The 17,469-nt window shown below is 45.9% G+C and overlaps 1 protein-coding gene across 1 annotated transcript in view; it reads left to right on the plus strand.

Moving 5' to 3' along the window:
- Positions 1 to 9,838: 9,838 nt before the first annotated feature.
- Positions 9,839 to 17,469, plus strand: part of TIMP3 (TIMP metallopeptidase inhibitor 3) — a 62,415-nt gene continuing 54,784 nt past the window's right edge. The window contains exon 1 of the mRNA XM_072655852.1: positions 9,839 to 10,427. Within this exon, the coding sequence (XP_072511953.1) occupies positions 10,307 to 10,427 (121 nt within the window). The 5' untranslated portion in view covers positions 9,839 to 10,306. The remainder of the gene's footprint in view (positions 10,428 to 17,469) is intronic.

Consider the following 17,469-nt stretch of genomic DNA (forward strand, 5'->3'; position numbering starts at 1 on the left):
TGAGGATCTAGAGGGCCACATGTGTCCTCGAAGCCGCAGGTTTCTCCAACTCTGATTCTAGTCCAACTCCTTTATTTTATAGATGAGGAAACTGAGGCTCAAAGAAGAAATAAGTCCAACTTTCAAGGAATTTATGTTTTCTCATTTTACAGATGAGGAAAGTGAGGCCCAGAGAGGGTCTTAGAAAAATAGTGGTAGATAGCCGGGTGAGAGAGTGGAAAGTGAAGAAGGGCTGGATTTAAATTTCACCTCTCTCACCTATGACCTGGGTGTTGGATTCGTTACAGAATCTCCCCATCCCATACTTTCCTCACCTGTAAAATGAAGGGGTTGGAGCAGATAGCCTCTAAGGTCCCCTCTGCTTGTGAGTCTGTGAACCTCTCCTGGTTACCACTCCCCAAAAAACCCACCACATAAAACTTTCCCATTAGGCTCACAGGATTTTCCTGAAGAAAAAAAAATGTTTAACCAAACAAAAAAAAAAAATAAAGGTCTGTGGATGTAGGGCCCTGTGGCCAGCAAGCTTAAGATCCAGTGTAAATGGCCAGGCACTGCTGTTATGGAGTACCTTGGCAAGCCTGGCAGATAGTTGGGGCAAGGGCTGTCCTGAGAATTTTTTACTCATTTTATATAGCTTGGAAATTGACTCCATATGGAGGAGAAGCAAGGTGTTGACTCCCTGCTGAGACCCGGGTGCAGAGGCAAACCAGGAGGTCAAGGGCTGGGAGAAGACCTGTCTTCTTGTTGTTAATTAGCAAACACTGAGTAGGAAGGACATCCACCAGACTTAGGTGCTGCTAGGGCCCCCTGCCAGGAGCACATGCCCCAGTGTGGACCAAGGCTGCCTGTTATTTGGAGAAGGCTATTTTTAATAATAATTACTTTCAGATGGTTGTGGGTTTAGGGAGGGAGTTAGGGCTGAGGCTTATGGGGGGGGTGTGTTGTCAATCCTGTTCCCCACTGTCCTCTCTCCACCCTGCCCCCCACCCCACCCACCTCCCAAAGGAATTTCCGAAAGCAGGATTAAGCTAGCTAGTCCTTTTTAGTAGTCTGTCTTTTCTCTCCTCCTTCTTTTCATCCCCCTATTCTCTGCCCCTTCCCCACCCTGGACTAAAGATTCACCAGCCTTTGGTTGCTTAGAATGCCACCCCTGTGCCCAAAGGCAGCCAGATCCGGGGAGGAACCTGCCCACCTTCCTGTCAGGGAGGGGAGTGGGTAGGTAGAGCCATCTTCTCTGTCGGGTATTAGATCCTCTCCAGAACTCCTCCAACAGGGAGAGACCCACTGCCTCGGCTTCCCCCAGGAGACTGGCCTGGGAGAATGGGCTGAAGTTTCAGAGGTAATGGGAGGGTTCCCTAGCTGCACAGTGCCCCCTAGCACTGGACTCAGGGATTGGACTCAGAAAGCTGTCAGAAAGGACACCAGCACCTGCAGATGGACCACAGCCTTTGGAGCTCTGGGAAACGGGAGGTTCTAGGACTGAGGGATGGGGATTTAGAGCTGAAAAACTTTGAGACATGAGAGGCAGTGATGAGATGGTGGATGGTCAAGGGCTGGGAGGTCGGTGAGTTGTTATTAAATTGTTTTTAGTTATGTCTGACCCTGTGACTCTATTTGGGATTTTCTTGCCAGAGATACTGGAGCAGTTTGCCATTTCCTTCATGTGACAGATGAGGAAACTGAGGCAAACAGGGTGAAGTGATTTGTCCAGAGTCACACAGCTAGGAAGTGTCTGAGATCAGATTTAAACTCAGGTCCTCCTGACTCCAGGTGTGGCACTCTATCTATTCCACCTAGCTGCAGGTGAGGCTGGTGAGATCTCCATTCAAATCCTGCCTAAAAGCTGTGTGGTTCAGGGCAAGTCACATAACTTCTTCTGGCAGGCAATAATAGGACCTTGCTGCCTAGGGTTGTTGCAAAGATCAATAGATAAGGTACTCTATAAATGGAGCAATTATTATTATCGTGTTCATCAGATGAGGAAAGTAAGGCTCAGAAAAAATCAGTGACTTGTTCAAAGACCTTGGTTATCATTTGGACAAAGAGGTCTTAACTTTTATTGTGTCCTGGACCTCTTGGGCCAGATGCTGAACACTGTGGACTCCTTAGAATAAAGTTTCAAAGTGTTTTAAAGTTTAGAGTAAAGTTTAAAATTTTAATTTATTTTTAACATTCATTTTTTTAAAAATCTGAGTCCAAATTCTCTCCCTCCATCCTGCCTCTTCCCTATCCATTGAGAAAGTAAGCAATAAGATATTAATTATACATGTGAAATCACGCAGAACATATTTCCATATTAGCCATGTTATAAAAAAGCAAGAAACATAAAGAAAAAAATTTTAAAAGACGCTTCAGTCTGCATCAGTCCTCTCTCTCGATGTGGGTAGCATTTTTCAATAGTCTTGAATCTTTATATAATTAGAGTCTTTTTTAGAATAGGGTTTTTAAATGCATCAAACACATAAGGAGTAAAAAGAAACCAACTGCACTGGAACGAAGTTCTCAAAATATTTTTTAAATTCCCCATTATATTACGAACCCCTGATCTAAGCCAACCTCATCAGTTTATGGATGAGGAAACAGACCCAGAAGAAAGTGATTTGCCTAGCATTACACAGAGAGTTAGTGACAGGACCAAAGTCTCTGCCGTCTTTCTTTGTACCCCCAGTGTTTAATATAATGCCTGGCTCATAGTAGGTGCTTAATAAATTTTTAATGACTTATTTCTAGAGTCTCAAATTGTAGGATCAATAAGTCCCTGTCAGGCTGTCTACTAAGGCATAGCAGAACAAACTTAGTTTGGCTATCTGGGAGAACTTTCTGACCAGAGACTGTAAGACAAAGTTGGGGGCAGAGGGCAGGGTGGATTTATTCTCTGGAGATGTTTTTAGGATAGGGATGATAGGATCAGCCTGGAATATCTCCCAAGTGACTTCTAGGTCTATACGTTGGTTATTTCCCATTGCTGTCAGTGAAGACAGGTGATCTATTCTCATCCGTAGGGGCAGGACCCCACTGTGGATCTCATAAAGTGATTGTTACTTATATCTGCTTCACATACTGATGGACAAAGGGGCTCAGACTTAGTCTGCTTGGCCCCAGAGGGCACAACCAATTTAAGGCAACTCCTCTTTGAGGGGCAGATTTCAGGTGGATTGAAGGTCGGAAAATAAACTTTTAATACTCACACCCACCTAAAAGTAGAATGAACTGTTTCTGCAGGTAGTGAGTTCCTAGTTGCTGGAGGCCATTGAGCCAGAGACCTTAAGGCTACTTGTCAGGAATGTGGTAGAAGGTATTCATTCAAGTCCTATAGATTGGAATAATTGGCCTCTGGCTTCCATCCAACTCCAAGATGCTGGGATTCTGCAACCCCTGCTCCTCTGAGAAGACTGCCATGTGATGCCATGACCTCAATTTAAAAATCACTTATTAAGCTCTTACTGTGTACAAGGCACCATACTAGACCCTGGGGATACAAAGACAAAATAAAGTAGTTCCTTTGTTCAAGGAACTTGCATTGATAGAATCTTGGATTTAGAGACCTTAGAAACAATCTGTTCCAACCTCCCCCATTTTACAATTATTTCATAATAATTTACCTTCATGTGACCCTTAAAGTTTTGTAAAATGTTTCATATGTTATCTCATTTGAGCCTCACAATAAATTCTGTGAGGTAGGCAATGTTTTTATTCCAGTTTTACAGATGAGGAAACTGAGTCTGGAAGAGATTAAGGAAATTACCCAGAGTCTTGTAAGCTAGCATGTGTCTGAGGGGGGATTTGAACCCAGGTCTTCTGGATTCAGAATCCAGGCTTGATCTATTACCAGACTCTTTTCTGCAAACTGTCTCTCTTTCTATTGGTTATGATCTCATCAGATCTTAAATTGCAGCAAAAGATACTTACGTTAGATATTATAGAGAACTTCCCAGTCAAGTGCTTTCTCTCTCTGTCTCTGTCTCTCTCTCCCCCTCCACTCCTCATCTTTCTCTCTCATACTGCTCAGCTCACAAAGGGAATAAAAAATAACAGGAAATACGTTTTCCTTACCTTTCAGCAATAAAGCCATCAGATTCCCACCCCTAGATTGCATAATGAAGAGGTGCCTTAAATCGGAGGCTTTCATTCAGGAACCCCACTCTTTAAATTACAGCCCTGAAGCTACCTGCAGCAGAAATCACCTGTCTGAGACTTATCTTCCAGCCAAATTACTTGGAACTATCTCCTTGGAAAAACTGTCAAGTTTTCATTTTGTCTTCTGGGCAAGATTGTACAATAAGGATGAAAGGAACAAGTGGGGAGGGGATGATAAATCACTCAAGAGATTTGCACTAAGTGGATTAGTCTTTAAAACCTTGTAAAGTCTGCTGTGACCTCAAATGTGGAGGGATCAGCCTCACACGATCTTGGGCCATTCATCCAATTATTGACTTGATTCATTCAACAAGCATTTACTTGTAGCCTTCCCCATTGAACTGGGAGCCTCTTAATGAAAGACACTATTTTTTTACCTTTTTTTGGTAGCCGTAGAGTGTAGCCCAATGCCTGGTATACAGTAGGTGCTACATAAATGTTTACTTTCTATCTCCTAGCATTGCTGTGAGAATAAAATGAAGTGTTTGTAACCTTAAAACCTATATAAATGCATGTTACTAAGAAACTATTTTAAAAAACAATGAAGGAAAATAATCCTTCAGCAAATCTAATTTTCTGTCCGATAATGTATACAATATTCTATGCCCCTAGTAATTCACCCCTATAAAGAAGGGGAAGGGGTACATTTTTTTTTCATTTCTTCTTCATAACTGAGCTTTATTAAGCATTTATTGAACAGGTACTGAAAACAAAATCACCCACTAAAGATCTTCTGCCCTGATTCATCTTGACATGGATGTGATCATGGGTTCTTAAAGCCAAAGGTCAGTGGAGTACAAGTTCTGAGAGGGTCTGTTGTGATTCCGAGTTGTCATGACCCAGTGATGGATCATATATATATATGATCGTATATATACATATACATATGATCATACACATGATCATATATATATCTGTTGTCTGAGGACCAGTCAAGCTACTATTTAAAGACCATTTACTAGGTTGGACAGGGGGCAGGTCTGCTTCCAGATAGGGAGTACCCACATCTAAAGGAAGCCCTGACTTCCAGGAGGAATGAGAGTGACTGTCATTTATATTAATATCCATATTAATATTTGTCAAGGGCTTCTGCCTCATTGCACTCCACAATCATGGGAAAGATTATTTCTGCCTTTGTTTTACAGATGAAGAAACAGATGCTTGGTGATGTCTTGTTCATGGACAGCTGGTAAGTGTAGGTGGTGGGGTTTGAACCTAGGCCTGGGCTGACTCCTAATCCAGCTGCCTTTCCACTAAAGCACAGCTGCCTCTGTAGTACTGAAGCATATTTTATATACATATATATATGTATACAGATACACACACACACACACACATATATACATTTGTAGTTGTTTTTCAGTTGTGTCTGACTCTTCATGACCCCTTTTGGGTTTTTCTTGACAGATACTGGAGTAGTTTGCCATTTCCTTGTCCAGCTCATTTACAGATGAGGAAACTGAGGCAAACAGGGTTAAGTGAGTTGTCCAGGGTCACATGGCTAATAATCACATGAGTCTTCCTGACACCACGTCTAGAACTCTACTCATTATGGTACCACCTAGCTGTCCCACACATATATACATCTACATGTATATGCCTATACATGTACACACCTGTATGTACACATATCTGATTAGATCTAATACTCTTTGGAGTTCTATAGGGGAACACAATATAATCACCCTAATTCCTCTCTTCAAAGAGTTTCCAATTTAGTTGGGGAGAGAAGACCATGAGAACTCACTAGAGAATAATTAAGTGATAAACTCTGCTATGGAAGGTAAATTTACCAGATTCCAGCTGGAGCTAAGCTAAGCTTTGGATGAGAAGTAACATTGGTGGGAGGTGGGGAGGAAGAACAAATAAAAAGTACACTGGAAACACACTTATTTCTCTTCTCCATTAAAAAAAATAGTCAAGAAATAAAAGAAGGCTCCAAAAGTAAAGGGCAATTGTTTTTGGAGACCTGTCTTTTCCTCAGGCCTTCTTACCTCTGGGAGGGAATCATAGGGTCAGAGATTCAGGGCTAGAAGGGACCTTGGAAGCCAAGCTAGAAAAACCCCTTCCGTTTGCAGACAAGCATTTGGAAACTCAGAGAGAGTAAGTGATTTCTCAAGGTCACTGAACTATCAGTGGTTTGAACCCAAGGCCTTTGACTCTAAATGTGGAATACTTTCCAGTGTACCATACTCTTTCCATCATCATTATCATCATCATCCTCATTCTCATCATCATCATCATCACATTTAGATGCCAATTTTTTTAGTCAATCAACTAGCATTGATTAGGTGCCTACTATGTGCAAGGCTTCAGTTTCCTCATCTGTAAAATGATATGGAGAAGAAAATGGCAAACTTCACTATCTTGGCTGAGAAAATCCCAAATGAGATCATGAAGAATCAGACAGGACTGAAACGACTGAATAGTAAGGACCAATATGGAGATGCTATGTTAGATTCCAAGGATGATAGACAAAAGTAAAACAATCTTTGTCTTCAAGGAGCTTTGGGGGAAATGACATGTCCGCAAATGATCACATTCAAGCTATTTACAGGGGGAAAATCTCCCTTATCAAGGTAAATTTGGGAGGGGAGGGATACCTGGGAAGCCAGGCTTCATGGAGTAGGCAAGAGCCAAGCTGGGTGTTGAAGGATGGGTGAAATCCAGAGGAGTTGAAGAAGTTGGATATTGCAGACTAACACTGATCAAAGAAGCAACAAGCCCTGCTGGGAGCAGGCCCAGAGAAGAAGAGCAGTCCTGAGGACCTTATGAGAGGACATCAAGGGCCCTGTGGTATCCCATCTATCAACTGACCATTCACTGCTATTTACTCATGTAGGCTACTCCTGTGTGATCTATGTTCTTGCTCACTCTCCCCATTAATGGTATTATGTTTGGGGGAGACCATACCCTAAATTTTGGGGGGATAGTAATGCTCTATTGTAAATCTTACTGTGTTATTTCAGTAAGTCCCTTTGTTTTGAGCTAAATACGTCCTTTGACTGACTATTGAAAGGCAACATATCAATGGGGCTCATGAGCTAGTATAGGTTTAGGAGTTTCTACAGTCTTTAGAACGTGGGGTAACCATGCCCTGGGACAGGGGTGGGACACCTGTAGCCTTAAGACCACATATGGCCCTCTAGGTCCTCAAGTGCAGCCCTTTGATTGAATCAAAACTTCATAGAACAACCCCTGCCCTGGGGAATCCACTGGAGAGTTGGATGGAGGGGGAGAGTAGCCCAAAGGAATACTATGTCTAGATGAGGAAAGCCAGTCCCGGGGAGGTGAGATAATTTTTCCAAGATCACACAGGTAAATAATTCAGTAATCAGATCAAAATCTTTTCTTTTTTTAAAGGTGGTTCTTTTTCTTTGGAGGGAATGAGGAAGGTGAAGGAGTTTGCCCTCTGATGATTTCTTTATCTGGAAGAAATGTGTGTCATTTCCCAAAGAAGCAAGGGAGTGGAAAGGTACAAACTTTCTCCATCCTAGTCAGATGGAAAGTTTGCTAAAAGTCTATTTTTCCCTATTAGCTGGGGTCAGATAATCTATCCATCCTGAATGGAGCCTGGTTGCTTCTCTAGATTTAAGGTCTAGGTGAACACCAGATTTGGGCTTACAGAATGTCAGACTTAGGATGGGCCTTAAAAGACTAGCTCAATCCCCTCATTTTTCATGTGAGGTAATGGCCCATAGAGATAATGTGACTTGCCTAAGGTAACACAGAACCGAACAGTAGAGCTAGTATTAGAACCCTTGTCATCTGACTCCAGATTCAGGCCTCCAGCCATTACAGATGGCTGTAATTATGAACTGAATTCTCTTTAAATTCCTTATATGAAGAGAGAACACCTGTGTCTAGATTGATGAGATCTCCTACCCTTTTTGGAGTTGTTTTCCTTATTTAAAATCCAATTGCATTGAAATACAGCATAGTATGGAGGAAAAAATGTTGAACTAGGGTTAGCAAGTCTGAGTTCAGATCCTTGGTCTGCCACTCACTACACATGTGACCTTGGGTAAATCACTGACCCTCATTTGTAAAACACAAGGGTTGACCTGGATGGTCTTTAAACTGTCTTCCAGATGTCCATCTAGGAACTCTCTTATACTCAGATATATTTCCTTTTTAGCTGTGACCATCAAATATCTCTTGGAGGCTGATAGGATGCTCTTTTGTAGTTCCTCAATCCAAGGTTTGCTTGGTATGTATCTTGACCCTATGGGGTTGCCTCTGCACCAACGGATTCACTTTTGTCAATGCCGAGGGTACCGTCAGGACTTAATAAAAGCTTGATTGATTGATTAGATTTGAACTGACAGCAAAGGGAAGGGGAGGGGGTGTCAACTGGCGCCTCAATTTCCTCGTTTGTAAAATGGTGGGGTTGAATTAGATGGACTCTAAGGTCCCTTTCCACCTAGAAATCTCCGGTCTTACTAATTCACGTTCCCTCTCCGGGGGTTCTTTGGTGTCTGGGTCTTAATGGGGAGGAGGTGTTTAGCGTTTGTCTTTGTAGCACAGAGCCTTGGCACATCGTAGATAATAAATGTTTGTTGATTGATTAGCATTTAAATAGCTTTGAAGTTTGCAAAGTGAATTATATACTTTATTTTACTATCTTTTGAAGATAGTTATTATTATTATTATTACTGAAGATAGGTTATTATTATCCTTAATTTTTCGTTCTGGGGTTTCGGGCCTGCCTGACGTCGGGACCCCTTTTGGGGTTTTTTTTGGCAAAGATATTGGAGTGGTTTGCTATTTCCTTCTCCATATCCCCATTTTACAAATGAGGAAACTGAGGCTTCAGAAGATTAAGTTTTGCCGAGGGTCATATGTGGTAAATGTCTGAGGTAGAATTTGAATTCAGGTATTTTTGACTCCACATCCAGCGGCATATTCACTGTACCAATTGTTGACACCTGATTTTTTGGGGGGGGGGGGGAGAAGGGGATGGGGAATCAACTGGCAAGTGTTTCCTGATCTTTAAATTGAGGATGTTAGATCAGATGTCCACGAAGGACCCTTCCAGCTGTAAATCTATAATCCTATGACTTGGGTTCTAATCTTGATTGCTACTTACTATCTGTGTGACCTTGGGTAGCACAACCTTGTGGATGCTCCAGTAAAATGAGGAGGTTGTGCCAAATGGCCTCTACGCTTCGCCCCCTCCCTCGGCCCGGTTCTCAATTTGTGATTCGCCATGGGCAGCTGTGTTCCTACCACCCCCACTCCACAAGACACAGGTGAGGCCAGGATTGCGGGGTCATCCGGGCTCCGGTTGCGCTGTCCAGGAGAAGGTGGAGAGATGAACCCTCTTCCTCCGCAGCTCTCCTATCCCTCCAGAGGGCACAGCGCCGGGTCGACTACTCTAGCTCTCTTCCCCGGGGATGGACGTCTAGGGAGGACTGGCCTGCAGTCGGCGGCGGGGAGCTCTCCTGCCGGCCAGTAGGATGGATGAAAGGGGAAGGTCCGCGCAGGGAGGGCGCTCAGAGGAGATGCTCCAGGTGGTAGCAAACGTCCCGGAGGGCTCCTGGCCCGGGCTCCCGCACCAAGCTGCCCCTGGGAGGTGCGGGGAGAGCCCAAAAGGGAGAGCAGGGCTTTCTTGGGTCGCTCCCAGGCAGCCAGCACACTCCCGCATTCCCTAAAAGGATCTGGAGCTTACCGGGCGGCCCCGCCCCCTCTCCAGCGGCCCCCTTTCCCGCGGGGGGGCGATGAGGTAATGCGGCTCGCCGATTGGTCAGGGGGGGCGGACCTCGGGCCGCAGGAGGGGGGCTCCCAGAGCCTCCCAGGCTATATAAGGCTGCGGCCGCGCCGGCAAGCGCAGGAGCCTGGGGACGGATGTGGGTCTGGTCGCGGTAGCGTCTTAGCCCCTGCTCTCCCATCCTGCTCGTCCCGTCCTACCCCAGCCTCGCCACTCCAAGGGCTGCCCAGGCGCCGGGGCCCAGCCTAGGAGCCGTGGGGGAAAGTTGGTGGGCAACTTAGACAGAGAAGGAAAGGAGGAGAGCCAGAAGACAGGAGAGGGAAGGAGGAGAGAGAGAGACAGGAGACAGGAGAGGGAAGGAGAAGAGAGAGACAGGAGACAGGAGAGGGAAGGAGGACAGCAGCCCGTGCCCGGCCCGCGCCCGTGCCCGCAGCCAGTTGGGAAGCCGGGCGCGCCGCGATGAGCCCGTGGCTCAGTCTCGTGGTGCTTCTCAGCAGCTGGAGCCTGAGGGAGCTGGGGGCAGACGCGTGCACTTGTTCGCCGAGTCACCCCCAGGACGCCTTCTGCAACTCCGACATCGGTAAGGGACGCCGCGGCAGCCCGCTTCCCCTGCCGGCTCTGCCACTCTCAGCTGGCTCGGATCTTTTCACCTTCTCCCTGTCTTCTTCAGTTGCAGTCCGGGGCAGGAGCGTGGCGAGAGGGCGAAGGGAATGGGGAGTAGGCACCTAGGGCTGTATCCACACTTTTTGCCTCGTTCCCACCTTCTTTAGTTGCAGTCCGGGACAGGAGGGTGGCGAGAGAGCAAAGGGAATAGGGAGTAGGCACCTAGGACTGCATCCACACTTTTGTCTCGATGTCCCTTTTTGACTTGATCCCACCTTCTGTCTTCTCCAGTTGCAGCCCGAGGCGAGAGGGTGGAGAAGGGGGTGAAGGGAAGGCGGGGGTGGGCACCTAGGGCTGCATCCACCCTTTGGCCAAGATGTCCCCTTTCGGTGGTGGGGTGGTGGAGAGGTCTTGATTTTTTTTGTCAAGGTCCTCTATACTAGTCCATGGCCATAAAGGACTCCCTCTCTCCTCTCTTTGCTTCCTTCCCTCTCCTTCCCTCCCCCCTCTCCGCCCCCCTACAGAAGCTCTTAAGCTCTGAAATTTTTGCTTTCCCACTTCATCCAGTTTCCTTTCCCACTCCGATCGGTGGCACAGGGCACTTGAGATTCCTTCTGGGTCCTGTTGCCGTCTGGAAAGTTCTCTCCTACAAAGCCCTGCAGGAAGGATTGGTGGTGGGCGTCATAGTTTTCCAAAACTTTGAGTGGAGCCTGGAGTGGAGGGGATGAGGAGGTTGACTCTTTAGTGGAAACTGAAGCAGCCCTGTACAGAAGAGAGTGACCTGCAAACGGGGAGAGCTTGCAGCGTTTGGGGGTTCACATGGTGCTCCTCTTCTGGAGAGGGAGCCCTGCTCCCTGTCAGTCTTTAGGCAGAACTTCCAGAGTGACTAGACGCCTGGACTGGGGATGTGCTAAGGGAAGTTAGTTCCTTGGTAGAAATGTGGACTATGAAATGGATGCTTCCCTACTCCCCCCAAACGTAAACGCAGAACTGTTTTTGAGGGTGTTGATAGCAAGCAAAAGGTGTTAATCGTGGGGGAATCGCCCTACCCAAACTTGTGAAAAGTCTCGAACTTCGTTATTTATGGGATTGGGGTGGAGTGAAAGGGAGTGGGGTAGGGTGGGGTGGAGAAGAGCCCTGGGAGTCAGAAGACAGAGATTTGGAATGGGGGTGGGGGGGAGCTGTCACTGATTTGGTCAACTCCTGAGTCTCAGTTTCCCCATATAGCAAATGCGCAGAATAATAATATCCTAGTGCACCGCCTAGCTTCCAAGCTTGTTTTGAGGTTTAAATGACGTGACTGCCCTTCTTCCTCCCCTCCTCCCCCCTTAAAGGTTAATGCTTTTAGATGTTGTAGAAATCCAAACTGTTTTGTTTTGAGGCTTAAAAAATGTTGCTGTGGGCTTGCAGTGGGGGAGGGTGGGCAAGTCTCTTAGTGGGTAAAGGTTGGCGATTCTCTCCCAACTAAAGAGTCATCTTGCAAGGAGAAGCAAATCCAGTTATCCGGAGCCTCAGCGAGTGGCCCCTAAAACTCCAGTGGGGGGAAGGGGGTAAGCTCTTTGGGAAGCCTGCGCTACTCAGGTTTGAGGAGCTGGAAAAGCTTCTATTTATTTTCCTGTCCTTTTCTCCCTCAGGCTACAAGAATAGAGTGACCTCTGAGTTTAAGGGAGTAGGGTAAAGGAAAAGGGAGAGAGAAGTTCAGTATTTTTTTTTTGGGCTATGGTGTTTTGGGATGGATTCTTGCACGTAGTAGGTCCTTAATAAGTGTTTGAGGACCAAAGCAATGACAGGTTAGGGGGAAGATTGAAGGGGTGCTGAAATGGGGAAGAAAATCCTTACTGTGTCCTTCTTGTCTATGAGGCTGGCATTGTGAGGGCTAGTCAGCAAGTGGGCTGGGTGTGGTAGAGGAGAGGGTAGAGCAGCAGGAACCTTGCGGCTGGTTGGACCTGTTGGTCAGCTAGCTTTGGTTTGGGTGAGTGGCTGCCAGCATCATCAGGTGGCTCTAAGTTGGAGGCACTTGGGAAAGCCTAGGGTTCCTGGGATCCCCCCAGACAGATGCTTGTATAGCTTTTGGGGTGACAGGGGGGCATTGGAAAGGCTTTTGCACCGTGTGTGTGTGTATGTATGTGTGTGTATATGTATGTGTGTGTAAGGAATGTATTTTCATGATGCTGTTGTTATGAGTACCCAATACCAGGGGTAAGGCTTGTAATGAATAGGATCATAGATCTTTGTGACCTTAGCCAAATCACTTCATTCCTCTTGGACTATGGTGTTTATGATGTTTCCCTGTCTGCAAAATGAGGGAATTGGATCAGATAGCAAGCTTTATCCAGGTCTAAATGTAGTCTGGAAAAATGTAAACTCCCTGTGGATGGGGACTAAATTTTTAATATATATTTTATATTATATATATTTATATATTATATATTTCATATATGTATATTTCCAATGTCTTATAGCAGGTGGTTAATAGAAAGGTGCCATTTAGCTGTACCTATTTATTTTACAGGTGGGGAAACTGAGGCCAAGGGAAGAGAAAGGGACTTGTTCCAAGGTCACACAGAACATTTGGCACATCCAGAATTTGTACTCTGGTCCCCTGGTACCAAATCATTTATCAGATCCTTTTTGGAGAAATCAAACCACTAGGGACTCTCTTCCTTCCCCATCCCTTCCAAAGCAGCTCAGCACCACTCCCAAGACCTTGAAATATAAAAGGAGAGATTGTGTCGGGGTGGAGGGAACCATAGTGTTTATGTCTGTAAAACTGAGAGAATCAAAGAAGAAATTGGGGAGTTAAGGCTTGAGAGTCCCTTAGGATCTAAGAATGGAAAGGGCATTTCATAGGAGTTTACTTTTTTTTTTTTTTTGTTTCCCCACCCCCCCAGTCATTTGCTTCTGGACTCTTGAAAGACCCTGGGAGATCTGCCAAGGAGAAATAGAGGCCAGTATACAGGAGCGATCACTTGGGCACAAATAGGCAGTTTGGGTTTGACCTCAAGCAGAAGGTGGATCTGGCTTCCCATGGGGGCTTCTTTGCCCCCCCACCCTCGACTTCCACTGTTGTTTCCTCCCATCCACAGCTCAGGCACCCTTGGAACTTCTGTGAAACTCTTTATGAAATTGTGATTTAAAACCAACAACAAACCACTCCCTGGAAGGAAGCTTAAACTCCCCAGTGACAATAACCAGAGTTGGCCTTTAAAAGGTCTTTTCAGACATCCTGGATGATAGTACTTTGAAGGGATTTGCAGGGAGGCTTTTGTTATCATAGGACAGTGGCTTTAGAGTGGGAATGGTCCTCACCTGCCCTCTACTGCAACTGCTCCTTTTACAAGTGACAAATCCACGCCCCCCCCCACGTCCCCTTCCTCAGTTGAAATGACTTGCTCAAGATCATACAGGTAGTAAGTGCCAGACGCAGGATTAGGAACCAGGTCTGTTGAGCCTCGAGTTTCCATAACTTATATAGGCTGCAGCTGATGCTCAGGGCAGTTAAGAGTTTCAGAATCACATAGGTACTAAGCTGCCAGGGGCAGGATTTGAACCTGACTCTAGGCACTCTCAGGACAATATCACACTGGTTTAGAGATCTTTACCAGATAAGAACAAATCATCGAATCACAGACGATCACAGGGAAGTCAGAAGTCATCCAAGATTGTAGGATCCTAGAGCCAGAAGGACATTCGAGGTCATTGAGTTCAACCCTCTTATTTTACAGACCAAGAAACCAAGGCCAGGATATTTACTGGATTGTAGACATAGTCGGGGAGGAGATCTTTGAAGCCCTCTGGTCTCATTTTACAGATGGGGAAACAGAGTTAAAGTAACTTTCCCAAGATTGTATATATTCATTAACAAACATGAGGAGAATTCAAACCCAAGTCTTGTGACCTAAGTTCAATATCCTTGTCATTGTTTTTCACTGTCCTCCATCTATCTAATCCAATGCCTCCCTCAAGAAATTTCCCCTCTATATCTCAGCTAACAGTGGCCAAGGGGAAAAGCTCCTCCCAAAGTAGTGCATTAAACTGAGGTTGGACCATCCTAGCTGGGTCTGTCAAAGTTCATCAGCTCTCCTGTGTTTCTGGAGACAAGCCCCGATGTGCTCTGGACATGGGTCCCAGGAACGGGGCTTCTCTTTGAATTCCCAGGTCCCTGGGTTAATCTCTTTGCTTTCTTTGGGAGCACCCTGCTGGCAAGCAGGGGACAGCTCATATTTGTGCTTTGTTCTGAGGCTTTCTGGCTCAGAGCTTGGGTAGGAGGCTCCCCCCTCCGCTTTCCCTCCTTCCTCAAGGAGTTCTTACATGTCTCCCCAACCTACCCCATTCCCCAGGAGCTTGCCAGCTTTGTGGCCCATTCATTGGTTAGCCTTGTTCAACCCACCCTCCTTCCCTGGCTCTGCTCACCATCCCTTTGGGCAGAGGCAGGGGGCTGAGTTGGGTCAGAAAGATGGCCCAGGATGTTTATCCCTTTGAACATTTGGGAAGCCCCCTTAAAGCGCCCTCCCATGGCCTGAGCTCCAAATCTCAGCCCAGGTGACGTTTTTTCTGCAGCCAGCTTGGAGGGAAGGGGGAGAGGGGGACTTGGAAACTTCTGGGTGAGCAGGAGTTAAAAGGTGTTTCTATGGCAACTCTGGGCCCTGTACCCACAGTAGTGTTTGGGAGAAGAATAAACTACATGCCGGGTTATAAAACACGCTGGGGGAAGAAAAGGACTTGGCAGCAGCCAGGATGTGTGTGGTTCCTTGCCCCCTCCCCCCCACCCCATTCCCAAGTCGTTTAGAGAGATGGATTGGGGGGGTGGGGGGAGGGAGGAAGCAGCAGGTGAGGCCTGGGAAGGAAGAAGCCAGGCCTAGCAGGCCAAATCCTGTTCAAGCAACTCCTTGACCGCCATGTGGAGAAAATGACCCAAGAAGGGAGGCTATGCCTACAACTCCCTCTCTTTTTCTCTTCATCTATGTGTTTGACGTGCTTATTGTGTAAGAGGAAGCACATACATGCATAGTGGGGGCCCTGGGGCAATCTGGGTTTAGAATTCAGAGCCCTCCAAGGGAGAAGAGAAAGTCCTGCGGGCAGGGTGAACTGGCAGTGTCCCCCCAACATGCTGAATCTCATACTCCAGGCTAGGAGGATGGAGACTTCAGTGCCCCAAGGGCAGAGGGGTAGCAGGAGACCAAGCTCCATAAGATGACCCTTAGCTGTCTGGAAGGCAATGCCAGGATGGGCATCAATGGATCCTCTAATGCTACTTCTTTCAAAGGGGCCATTTCACAGGAAACTAAGCTCCCTTTGTGGGTAGGCACACGTAAACACGAAATACACCCTCTAGCCCTGAGGAGCCAGCTTGGGATTGGATCTTCCCCTCCCAGAGCCGGAAGGGAACTGGGACTCTGGCCTTCCCTGGAATAATGGGAACCTCTTGTTCAGTAGGGCTCGGACAGCTTTATTATATTGGGATTCCCAGCAGGAATCCTCTCTCTAGGCTAGATCCGGGGCTGGAAGAAACCTCAGGCCATTTACAGCCCTCTCAGTATTACAGAAAAAGAAACTGAGCCTCAGAGAGGGAGAGTAGCCAGCCCAGGGACACTGAGGTCACAAAGCCAGGATTGAAATCCAGGTGTTTTCATTTTAAGGTGGTGATTTTGGAATGATGTATAGAACTTTTTAAGAAAAGAAATAGCATAGTAATATAGATAGAATGTTGACCTTGAGGAAGATTCAGGCCTCTGACATATACTGATTGTGTGACTCTGGGCAGGTCTTTTAACTTTTCTAAGGCTGAGACCTGTCGGCCAGTGGGTGATCCATATAGTGGAGAGAGTCTCCACACTGTGAGTTGTGAAATCTCAAGTCCCCCTGAAACAAAAAACAAGAACAAATGATTTGCTCCAGGTCATATAGTACATGGCAGAACCAGAATTCAGACCTAGGACTTATGTTTCCAAGCTTGGTGCTCTTGGCTACAGTGTGTTTTCACCAGAAATCTTGATAATAATATGGAGCCTTAAGGAGTCAGGAAGATTCATCTTCATGAGTGCAAATATGGCATCAGACACTTACTAGCTGTATGACCTTGGCCAAGTCACTTAATCTTATTTGCCTCAGTTTCCTCATCTGTAAAATGAGCTGGAGAAGGAACTGGCAAACCACTCCAGTATCTTCGCCAAGAAAACCTCAAATGGAATCATGAAGTCAGACACATCTGAAAAACTTCTGAACAAGGATTTGAATTTGAGTTGTCCTGACTCTAAGACCAACGTTCTATCCATTGCCCCTCCGATGATGAGTGACAGAGAGGAGATTGAAACCCAGACCATTTCATATACATGGCTGCCTGAGGAAGTCTTTGAAGTTTGTGAGTTAATTCCATCACTTCATTTTATAAATGTGGAAACCCACGAAAGGAAAGTGAGTTGTCTAAGATCACATAGCAAATTAGTGACAAAGAGGAGACTAGTTTGAGGAGATGGAATGTGATGGAAATAAGAAATCTTCTACTAATACTCAGGACATGGGCCCTAGGCTGCAATCCCATACCCCTCATGGGTAGGGTGTAGGGCATATGCCCTTTGCCAAGTTCTAGGACAGATAAAACTAGAGTGAATGTCCATGGAAAGCGGCTGGGGTGGGGGGTTTTTTGTTATTGGCTTTGCAGAAACGTCAGGAACTGTTGTGCTCAGCTGCTGATTGATGCATTCCTACAAGTTCATTTAAAAAAAAAAAAAGGGGGAGAGAAATTGGGTATCCCTTCCTAATCAGCCCCTCTTGGAAGCAAGCACACCCTCCTTGTCTGGGCCAGCTGTTGATGTCCTGTTGATGTGACCCAAAAAAGGTATCCTTCCTTGCCTCTCCCTGGTTTTCATTTGATCCTACGAGATAACACATTTATAAAACATTTTGTGTGTGTGTGTGTGTAAGGTATGGTATTCTGCACTAGTGGTCATAAAGATAACTATGGACATTCTTTTTCCATCAAAAGTTTCATTTCAATTGGACTTGCTTATTTTCAGTTA

Source organism: Notamacropus eugenii, chromosome 3 (assembly GCF_028372415.1).
Source record: "Notamacropus eugenii isolate mMacEug1 chromosome 3, mMacEug1.pri_v2, whole genome shotgun sequence".
Lineage (NCBI taxonomy): Eukaryota > Metazoa > Chordata > Mammalia > Diprotodontia > Macropodidae > Notamacropus > Notamacropus eugenii.